Source organism: Doryrhamphus excisus, chromosome 15 (genome assembly GCF_030265055.1).
Source record: "Doryrhamphus excisus isolate RoL2022-K1 chromosome 15, RoL_Dexc_1.0, whole genome shotgun sequence".
Taxonomy (NCBI): domain Eukaryota; kingdom Metazoa; phylum Chordata; class Actinopteri; order Syngnathiformes; family Syngnathidae; genus Doryrhamphus; species Doryrhamphus excisus.
In genome coordinates this window covers 12,511,096-12,522,669 of record NC_080480.1, presented here as the reverse complement: position 1 = coordinate 12,522,669, position 11,574 = coordinate 12,511,096, and the positions used below count along the sequence as shown (strand labels likewise).

The following is an 11,574-nucleotide window of genomic DNA, read 5'->3' as shown; positions in this document are numbered from 1 at the left end:
TGGACTGTACCATTTTTTAAAATGGCTCCATTGCGAGCTAAACAGCAAAGGAAATAGGGAAATTGACTTGCAGTTTGCATGGTGACTCAAATAAAAATAAATCATTTTCCTGTACAGAGCATTCTTCCTTGGCATACGTGCCACCAGTTTCAGTTTATGTCATTTCCGCTAATTATCAAATCAACAAACAACTAAAGATAACATGCAACATGCAAACATACATTTCCAGGATCCAAAAAACAATATTGTTATGAAATCTAACAACACAAATGCTAGTTGTTGATATATCAGTGATGACAGAGTCCACAATATTGGTTCAGGGGAGATGTCTTTAGGGGTGTTGTGCAGCTTCAAAGGAGCCACGGATGCTGATGTATCTGCACCAGGGTGGCACGCTGATCTGGATCGGAATTTAGGCACATTTGCAAGAAATCTCGGCAATCTGGATGAAGAACCAGCAGAGAGAAACATGAAAATGAAGTGTAAGAGTGCAGTTTTACAGCTGGTTGGTCATAGGTAATACCTTGGGATAGAACACGGTTCAGTCCAAGCATCTGCGAGATGAACAGGAGGGTGTCAAACTGTTTAGTTCCAGCTAGTAGTTCAAAAAGCATGGCCCCAAGGTGCCACACTGTGGTTGGGCCGGCCCTGTACGTCCCCCTGAGGACAAACTCCGGAGGAGCGTAAGATAGAGTCCCTACAGGGTGTTGTCAAAAGTAAAAGGTGAAAGTTGTATGGTAAGTAGATGAATGTACTGTGTTACCGGTGTAGTCGTGGTAAGGTTCCTCCGTCACGAAGCAGCTACAGCCAAAGTCTATGACCCGCACTCGAGGGACGCCGTAGGTGGCTTCCAAAAGAATGTTTCCTGGTTTGAGATCTCGATGAAAAACATTGACGGCGTGCATTTTGATAGCTGCGTCCACCAGTTGTTTCATGATGTTCTAACAAGAATACATGGTGACTCATTTAATATGACAACAGTCAGCTGACACATCATTAGGTAAGTTTATAAAATGTTCATATCTTTACAATTATTTTTTGAATATACTTTATACCATATTTATATACACATATAAATATTATATTTTGGTACAAAAATAAGCACAAAAACCGACAGAAAAGTAATTTAAAAAATAAATATTTTCATGTATATTGAAAATATTTATATTTATATATAAAATAGTTATATTTATATATTTATAGTATATACTTTACACTGTATTTTTGCTACAAAATACTAGTAATCACATTTTTTGTCATCATGGTGTAGTAAAAATATTTGAAATGTTTTTTCATAAATATTTTTTCATACTTTTAAAAAATACATTTATTTATTATTTCTAGGTTTTTATATGTTATTTACATTTCTATTTTATTTTTCTGTTCATAAAAACAAAATATTTATATATTATATAATAATTATAGAATAATATATATTATGTAGTTATTAATAGATTTTCTATGTATTAGATAGTCATATATTTTGAAAATATTTTTAGTATATACCTTACACTGTATTTTTGCTACAAAATATTAGTAACCACATTTATTGTCATCATAGTGTAGTAAAAATATTTGAAATATCTTTTTTCAGACTTTTTGAAAATACATTTATTTATTATTTCTAAGTTTTTATATTTTATTTATTTACATTTTTATGTTATTTTTCTGTGCATAAAAGCAAAATATGTATATATTATATAATAATATATATTATGGAGTTATTAATAGATTTTCTATGTATTACTGTAAAATAAATATTTTCATATATTTTGAAAACATTTTTTGTATATACACTGTATTTTTGCTACAAAATATTAGTAACCACGTTTATTTATTATTTTCAAGTTTTTATATTTTATTTATTTACATTTTTATTTTATTTTTCTGTGCATAAAAACAAAATATATATTACAATATATACTACGGAGTTATTCATATATTTTCTACATATGATTGTATTATGATTGCTAGTTTTACTAGTTTTAATAGATTTATTGTGAGTTGCGTACCACTGAAAAATACAACTTCGTACATTAGTAGAGCTGATGTTTTTGTTGCCATTGTTCATATTTTAATATTATGTATTATTATTGTGCAGCAACACAATGGTCCCCAATATGGCCTATCCCTATGCGTCCTCATTGTCCAAAATAATTCCACACCACTTGGTCTCCATACCTTTGCCTCGTGTTCCTTGAGGTGTCCAAGCCGACATTTGGTGATGTAGGTGAACATGTCCACAGATCGTACCGGCTTCTCCATGACCAACACCAGCTCCTGCTCCAGGTCGTATTTGTCCAGTAAAGACACCACGGCCGACTTGCCGTCTGCGTCCTTGATAGAGGACGCCTGAAGCATGAGCAGCGCCTCCAAGGGGACGTCCTGCTTCCTTCCATTTATGTTCTACGGGACAACCAGAACATGGAACGACACCATTCTCAATGAACCGTGGCTGCCCTGGTGCCGGAAGCATTCATGCAGCCCTAAAGCATGATGCTTCACTGAATGCTATTAAGACAATAATGGCTGTGTGTTCAACTGTCAAACTGTGTGATGATTACCAGTGGGATTATCTTGACTTCATCTTTGGGGATGTGTTTGATGGCCACCTACAAGACAGAATCATTTTCACTCTTAAGTCTTATGTTTGTTTTTTTTATTCGATTTTACTTACAGCGAAAGCATCATGTTTCCGGTACCCAGCGTAGACGGATCCAAAGCCTCCTTCGCCGATCTTCTCCAGCTGCTGATACTTCTGCAGGAACGAGGCTATACAAACAAACAGGTCATTTATTGTAGATTATTAAATCAGTGCCTCTGTTCAACTCTCCTGTAGTTGCAAAAAGTATAAAAATATTGGTTGTGGCTGTAGGCAACCTCCTTGTCTATTTTTTTAAAATTATTATTAACGCCACGAGATAGCAGTAGCTGCACTTGATGTACGTATCATGGGTGGTCATCATTCAGCAGCTTTATCTAGCTCTGTGTTCGCTGTAAAATGTCAGTAGCACGACCGAACAGCTGGTACGGAGCTGTTGTTTACAATGAACTCATCAGCGCTATAACACTGGCAGACCTCCATTACAACATTGGTTCTATATGGTACATTGGTACCATATACTAATACTGTGAATGGCCATGTGGGGAACTACATGGCCATGGCTAACAAGCTTGTTGACATCCATTTTGATTGCAAATTATCACCCAAACCTATGAAAAAGTCTGCAAAAAAAGGAAAATAAATAAATAATAAAATAAAGTTTAAAAAATGTTTTTAACTATAATAGGAAAGCAGAAAGTGAACAAATGTAACAGTTACTGATTGTAAAAGTACCAGATGGAGGGGTAGGAGTTAATTAAGTATCTATTAAACATGACTAAATCACATCTTCTTCCTATGGAAAGAGTTGAAATGAGAACGAAAATTATTATGCTAACTTATTCTAATAATTAATAAGTTGTTGTTTGTTATTTATTGTTATGTATTAATATTAACATTAACATTAACATCAATATCAATATCAAAATAAAAAAATAAAAACAAAAAGACAAATTCATTCATTCATTCATTTTCTACCGCTTTTTCCTCACAAGGGTCGCGGGGGTGCTGGAGCCTATCCCAGCTGTCTTGGGGCGAGAGGCGGGGTACACCCTGGACTGGTCGTCACCAGTCTAGTTGTTTGTTATTTATTGTTATTAATTAAATAAATAATAAATAATAAATAATAAATAAATATTTTAAAAAAGAAAAACATATAAAAAAAAAATATTAAAATAAATAAAAAATATTAAAATAAATAAAACATATTTAAAAATATATAAATAAAAATAAAAAAAATATTCTAAACTTATTCTTATTATGCTAACTTATTTGGGTTTACAGTGCATGATATACCCTTTCACACAGGTACCTCCAAATGTGGACTATGGCCAGAACCTCCCATTCAATGATGGTGGCCTTTACGTGTTGTATGAAAGGTGCTTCAGTTGGTTATGACCTTACCTTGACTGGTCGTGGCCAGGAGACGTTTCTCAGCCTGTCGGATCATGGACATCTGGGTGGCTTTGACCCACTGCCTCCTTGTCAAGGTCTCTGGTTTTGGGTTAACCTTCCGTTTAGATCGGGTCCTCACAGAGCTCTCATTGGTTTGACCTCTTTGTCGCCTCCTCAGCTTGTCTTTACCTCCTTGCCTCCTCGTTAGAGTCTCTAGTTTGGATTTACCCTTTCGTCTCCTCATCAGGGTCTCTGGTTTGACTTTAGGTTTGCTTTTACCCCTCATGAGGGTCTGGGGTCTGGTTTTCTGTTTGGAGTCTTTGACTGGTACAACCTTCACTGACATCTTCTGCTTCTTTGTGAGGGTCTCGAGCTTTGTGTCAGCTTTCCTCTTGGTGCCCCTCGCTGGTCCAACCTTCACGGACACTTTAGTGGTCTTCATGGCACCCCTCTTCTTTAGGAGGGATTCTGGTTTTGTGTTCTTCCTGCCTGATGTGGTTTTCCCTGACCCCTTTGTGGATTTGACCCTCTTCTTATTTTTACGGCTGTCCAGTTTTGTTCTGGTCTTGCGTTTGGTTCTAAGAGATGCTTTCATGGAGACCTTGGTGGACCTGATCCTTTTATTGGTTAAGAGGGTCTCCTGTTTGGTCCTTTTGGTGGGTACAGCTTCAGCGGCTATTTCTCTGGAGGCTCCAGCAGTGAGGACAAAGGAGTCGTAGCGTCTCTTGGTGGGTAGTACTCCATTCTGGATGGCCGTGCTCTTATGGTTCCTCGCCCTGCAGGTGCCATTTGCTCGGTTGTCTGGAAGCGGTAGAAGAAACTCAACAATGAAGTAATTCAGAGGTCAAGATAAGCATTGGAAGTCAATATGTTCATCATACCTGAGAGGATGCCGGATGATGCAAACCTAACAAGCTTGTTGACATCCATTTTGATAGCAAAATATCACCTAAAACTATGAAAAAGTCTACAACAGTAAAAGTGTGCATGCGTCTGTGAATCCTCCTTTTAGTCACCTCCACGTCAAGACCCCTGCTGGAGGATGGTGACGTCAACAAGAGCAACTCCACGAATTATTGCCTGCGTTTAAAAAAACTGCTGTAAACACCAAAAAGCTAGCAAATACCACATTTTTATTTTCATTTAGGCCACTACACGCAAATCGGGTGAATTAGTGCATAGAGACGATAACAGTACCGAAAAGTAGCTTTTTTTAAAAAATTATTATAACCAAACGACATGATGTTACATTCACTGACTATCGGATGTCACAATGACAGCAGTGATTGACGTGCTTTTTTTCTCCCCCGGGGCAAAACAAAAATAAGTAATACGTATTGTTCTTAATCACCGATTGTTGAGATGTTTGTAGTCATGACGACACGTTGTGGGCTCTCATCCAAAGCGACGACGACACTTTCTCATGCGAGAACTTAAAACTCCCACGTTGTTCAAAAGCGGCAGTTACGCTTTACGGCCGCTAGAGGTCAGTAAACACTGGTTATCTACTACAGCGTTGCCAATTATTGCCAATAACGCACAACTTTACTATGAATTATTGCCCATTTAATATAGATACACCACAATCAGATGTAGTCGGAGTTTATTTTATTCCCGTTTGCAGTCTTCTGATCTATGAAATATCCACTCTTATGACCAACCAAGGGTGCCAAAAAATAGAAAGCATTTAAAATCAAACTTAGTGCAATAAATACAATATGCCTCAATACTACTAACCAATAGTAATCAGTTGTAATCTAATGTGGTAAAACAAGTCCAGGCAGCATTTTGAGGCTTGATAACAAAGTCATGTGATCCATTCATAAAGCCAGAATAGCATCAATCACAACCTGTAAACAACAACAAAAAAAATGAAACCAGCCCACCTCTCGTTATGTGAAAGCACATTTGTGTTTAAGAAGAAATACTCCATGAGGAGTAGGAAGAAGCTAAATGTCACTTGGAAGTCTTTTTATGAGGCTAGTGTGTTTAAAATTAGGGGAGGGACTTCCTGTACGGTGTCAAACAAGGCATAGCATGTATTATCATCATTTATATTACAACTAATAGCCTGACATACATCAAAATGCCCTCAACATCCATCCATATGATGACTACACATTCTTTATTTGGCACATTGACATAAACAAATTAAGTCAACAATGTGCACCGTCTGCCCCCACCCAGAAAAAATGAATTTTTAAAAGATATATTACGACCGCTACATGAGTGGCACCGTTATCGTGTGTTTTAAAAAGCGTATGAGGTAACCGACATCGACACGAGTCAATGTAAATAGTTCACCATTAAATAAGGTCAGTTGTCACTGACGCCCCCACCACAGCGGGTGTGCGTCTCACCACAGGAGGTAATTGACGGCATGCTAAGAGCAGCAATAGCACCTCAGGTTCCATTGAAGCAGCCATGACACATGCATCACCTGAACGCTAAAAAAATAAAATAATAATAATAATAAAAGGAAACGGCTGATCAAAGTGCTTTCCATCAACGAGTACAAGAGTCACACTGACAGGAAATTAGTTATGAGAGGAAATAAAGTCAATTTACGTTATAAATAATAAAACTTCATTAGCATAGAACGTTTTTTCCTTAAAATCATTATTTTGTTTTTTTGTCATAAAATTACTTCATATTCATTCTGTATTTCTCATCAAATTTACACCCACAATATTACAAATTTCTTTGGATAATCTTTATAGTCACAATATTATGACTATTAATAAATATTGATATTTATACTATTTTTGTCATTAAATTAGCACTTTTAGCACACTATTATTTTTTCCATACATTAATTCATTAATTTTCTACCGCTTTTCCTCACGCTGGAGCCTATCCCAGCTGTCTTCGGACAAGAGGCGGGGCACACCCTGGACTGGTCGCCAGCCAATCACAGGGCACATATAGACAAACAACCATTCACACTCACATTCATACCCATGGACAATTTGGAGTCACCAATTAACCTAGCATGTTTTTGGAATGTGGGAGGAAACCGGAGTACCCGGAGAAAACCCACGCATGCACGGGGAGAACATGCAAACTCCACACAGAGATGGCCAAGGGTGGAATTGAACCCAGGTCTCCTCCTGCTCCTGGCGCTAACCACTCGAACACCGTGCAGCCCAATAGTATAAAATTTTCCTGATAAAAGGATAACTTTAGTGTTATGATAAAGGGACCATTTCCTCTCATAAAAGTACAATTTCTGAATGATATTTTTGTCCTTTTCAGTGGGGCTCTATTACTCGGGAGTGCTTTCTATGATTTATTCCCCAAATTGAACGTGGCTCAGTGTTTGTCTTCCTCTGTGATAGTAAAATACCTGAAGTAAGCGATTCAAAAGCTCCAAGCTCAGGCAGTGTTGGTTCACTCTTAAAAAACAAAAACAAGGTTTAGTGCATTGATAAACTCCAGCTAACAATAAATAGCCAAATCTTTGATTTTGTGTTTTTTTTAAGGTGTTGTCGCCAGACAAGCAAAGTCCGAAAAAAATCCTGAAATCAAAAGCACCCTGAAGAACGGCGTTGAAAGTGTTCCGAGTTATTGCATCCCGCATCACGGCGGGAGAACCTGCCTGAGCGCGTCGCGGGTGTTTTGTCCAAGTTTGTCGGGGAATTTGACTGTAAAGTCCAGAATCATGTCGCCCCTCTTTTCGGGCCACTTGGACAGAGGCAGGCCTTCTCCCAGGATACGCTTCTTCATGCCCGGCTTCACCACGTCCCTGGAGGTCACAGTGATGGTCCGGCCGTCCAGCGTGGGGGCGCTGACTGTGCACCCGCAGAGTGCCTGGACACAAAGACACACTGTAACATGGATCCAATTGTACACTATTACATCAAAAAGTGGCCTCCATCCTAGTGGAATTATATGGTGTCCATTTGAATAGACACCACACCCTGAAACAGACCTTATCCATTAAAACATGACATGGCATCTGTAAAGCTGACGTTTAATGTGAGGGGAAAAAAATTATCCAGTACGCTACTTCCACTGCCAAAGCAGCTTTACTTTTTCATTCATTCATTCATTTTCTACGGCTGTTCCTCACGAGGGACATCCCGGCTGTCTTGCGGCGAGAGGCGGGGTACACCCTGGACTGGTCGCCAGACAATCACAGGGCACATATAGACAAACAACCATTCACACTCACATTCATTGTCCATATGTCATATGGACAATTTGGAGTGGCCAATTAACCTAGCATGTTTTTGGAATGTGGGAGGAAACCGGAGTACCCGGGAAAAACCCACGCATGCACGGGGAGAACATGCAAACTCCACACAGAGATGGCCGAGGGTGGAATTGAACCCTGGTCTCCTAGCTGTGAGGTCTGCGCGCTAACCACTCGACCGCCGTGCAGCCCAGCTTTACTTTTATAATACTAAATTAGTACTTAAAAATATTGAAATATGATGTTTTTGTGGAAAAATGTAATAAAGTCCACCCCTCCCCCCCAAAAAAACTTTGGCCTAATAGATAGATACCTTGTACTCTCTGCAGTTGAGTAAATAAACACCCGTGCCAACTAACTCTACAATGACATATTGTACACAACCACACTGTCATCTATTAAATCATCAATTAAAAATTATTATCTTTTCGATTTCCCCATTTAAAAATGAATTTGTCAAAGATTTGGGTTAGGGATGTGAATATTTTCTTAATAGGAAAAAATTTCATAAATGTGTACAAAACAGGAAAAAATACCAGGTGAGGTGATCTAAGTGTACTTAATGAAGGGTCCAGCGAGAGCAACAGAAGTACTTACGTCTCTGAGTGATATTTTTGCAGGGTAAATAATATCAGAGCCCTCCCTCCTGAACACGGGATGAGGTTTGTCTTTGACCACAAACACCACGTCGGCGGGAATGTTAGTGGGCGTTTCGTCTCCCTCCCGTGGGAAGGTGATTTTGGTCCCCTCTTTCCAGCCGCGCTTGATATCCACCGACAGAATCTTGTCCTCGCAGCGAATGGTGCGTCCGTCGGGGTTCAGTCTTTTACGGGAGATCTTCATCTTCTTGGTGCAGCCCGAGAACACCTCCTCCAGGCTCACCTTCAGCTCGTGGACCACGGGCGGGTCCTTCTTCTTCTCGTGGGCGCCGTGCAGGCCGCCGGGGTGGTGTTTGAAGGGCCGGTGGAAGCCACCCATGCTGCCCATGCCGAAGGCGGCAAAGGGGTCGTTGACATCCATGTTGCCGTCGTCACCGTTCTGCGAGAAGAAGTGATCGAACGGGCTGCGGCCGCCGAAGAACTCAGCGAACATGGCATGAGGGTCTCCATGGAAGGTGTAGTTGTAGGTAGAGCCACTGTGACCTCCACCGCCACCTCCAGCAGAACCCTTCAGGCCTTAAAAAAAAAAGGTTTATACAGTACATTTGTTGATGTTCTCCATTATATTTCTATTCCATATGTATATTTGATACGTTTTCCATTTTTGTAAACATTGTTATTGTGCTGTTTGTTAGCTATTATTTAGGAGAGCAACAAATTTAGCAATAAATGTCACATTTTGCAAAAAAAAGCGGTCTAACATAGATTATATATGTAGGAAATAATGTAGAAAAGCATGCACCTTACTTTATAGTAAAAAATGTCCCAATGTTGTGAGAATATATGTAAATTTAAGATTAACATAACAACCTACAACTATTTTTACTTATAAAAATACAACTTTGTTGCCTCAATAGTTTCACAATTTTTTTATAAAATCAAAATTTCATTAAATTTTGTCACATTTTTATACCAATAACTTCATGGTATTAAGAATATTATTTTATTTATATTAATATTTTCTCATAAAATTCCATCTACCTAGTCATAGTAAGACAATTTTTGTCCAAATATTTTAGACCACTTAATATCAGAAAATTGCAGTTTTATAAACATAATATTAAGACATTTTTTCTCATAAAATTACAGCTTTATATTCACATTTAGACTTTTTGCTTGATTTTAACTCAATATTACAACTTTATATTTACATTTTGACTATCTATATTGGCCTATAACGATGTAGTCCAAATATTTAGAATATTTGTCATAAAATTACATTTCATTATACCGTTTTTTGGGGTAATTTTACGACTTTAGTGTCATAATATTTATATTTTGAACCTGAAAGTACAAGTTCAAACCAGTGTCTCACCACAAGGGGGCAACAGTGGGCGCGCCAAAACGGACCCCAAATATGATTAGCTAATAGTGACATCAGACAGCATTCTAAATGTATCATAGTTAATACAAGAGATGTGTCAAGCATACTAAATTGTCAGTGCAGCTGTCATTAGACTGTGTAAGTGTAATATATAATATTATGACCAGTTTTCTCGTTCTTTCTAGCAAGTTCTCACGCTGCATCGATCTCTCCAACACACACACACTCGTTATTGTGCAGCAATAACAACAATGGGACTATCAACTCAATTGTTAGTTCCTAAATAAAACAAGTATGAATGTGTATCCAAATTAAACACCATATTAAGAGTTGTATATATAAAGTATACAGGAAGTGTGTTACTTACCTTCCTCGCCGTATCGATCGTAAATGTCCTTCTTCTTTGCATCACTGAGGACGTCGTAGGCTTCTGCAATTTCCTTAAATTTGTCCTCAGCCCCTGCAGACTTGTTCTTGTCCGGGTGGTAGCGGAGGGCCTGCTTTCTGTACGCCTTCTTTATTTCATCTTCCGTGGCACCCTTGGCTATCCCCAGCACTTTGTAATAATCTTTACCCATCACAACTAACCTGTCACTTCTTCTTCCACGTCTTCAAAAAAACATTCCAGATGGATCCTCTTCCCTTTTGGGTGCCAAGAACACATCGGGAGCCCCCAGCATGTGGCTAACGACGCTAGCGTCTCCGGCTAGCTAACTAGCTAGCAAATGAGATAGCTACAGGTAAAGGTAAAAGGTCAGCCGGGTTGACTCGAATACGTAGACGAGTTTTCTTCTTCACGCCAAAGACGAGGAGACAAATGTCACCGAAATTGAACGACCCGACGTCAGGCGGCGTGTTCGAACTGAAATGTTCGTGTCGGACCGCAAGGGAGCAGCAGCAGAGAATCGCTGGGAAGAAACTTCTGGAAGAAGCTAGTGTTACTGACGTGTGTGGAACGGGCACGGCGAGATTGTTCACTCCGAGCACTTCCGGTTTTGTGCGCAAACCAGGAAGTGTGTTTACTTTTCGTTTTACGATAACAATCCATTAACATAACTTTCTTGTTTCAAACACTTTTTCATAGGCAATGTTTATTTTACTGGAAACATTCTCATATCATGTATGTCTTACATACATTATTTGGGTAATTTTATCACGTAGTTGACATTATGTCAGGCAGTTTAGCTAGAATATGGACGTTTTACCAATATTTGCCATACAATCTCCCCCAACTTTAACATGTAACTATTGAAAGCAGCCGCATACACAGACATGTTTAAATGTTAAATAATTCTTGTCCGTGAATACATGTAAATTCAACTAATTTGTAACAAGTCCCAACAGTTAGCTAGTTGCGAAGCTCATCTGCAATTTATAATAATAAATAATTTTATAATAA

The 11,574-nt window shown here is 38.6% G+C and overlaps 2 protein-coding genes across 2 annotated transcripts; both read right to left on the bottom strand.

The window, feature by feature from the left end:
• Nucleotides 1–298: 298 nt before the first annotated feature.
• LOC131103438 (aurora kinase B-like) lies at nucleotides 299–4,927 on the bottom strand. Its single transcript, XM_058049726.1, has 8 exons — nucleotides 4,879–4,927; nucleotides 4,007–4,798; nucleotides 2,678–2,772; nucleotides 2,565–2,612; nucleotides 2,182–2,406; nucleotides 764–941; nucleotides 524–697; nucleotides 299–442 (listed from the first exon to the last, which is right to left on the bottom strand). Exons 1-8 carry the CDS (start codon nucleotides 4,925–4,927, stop codon nucleotides 351–353), a joined length of 1,653 nt encoding a protein of 550 aa, XP_057905709.1. The 3' UTR covers nucleotides 299–350.
• A 158-nt stretch (nucleotides 4,928–5,085) lies between these two features.
• On the bottom strand, nucleotides 5,086–11,126 carry dnajb1a (DnaJ heat shock protein family (Hsp40) member B1a). Its single transcript, XM_058048390.1, has 3 exons — nucleotides 10,543–11,126; nucleotides 8,790–9,367; nucleotides 5,086–7,807 (listed from the first exon to the last, which is right to left on the bottom strand). The coding sequence occupies exons 1-3, from the start codon at nucleotides 10,751–10,753 to the stop codon at nucleotides 7,577–7,579; spliced, it is 1,020 nt and encodes a 339-aa protein (XP_057904373.1). The 5' UTR covers nucleotides 10,754–11,126; the 3' UTR covers nucleotides 5,086–7,576.
• Between the last annotated feature and the right edge of the window lie 448 nt (nucleotides 11,127–11,574).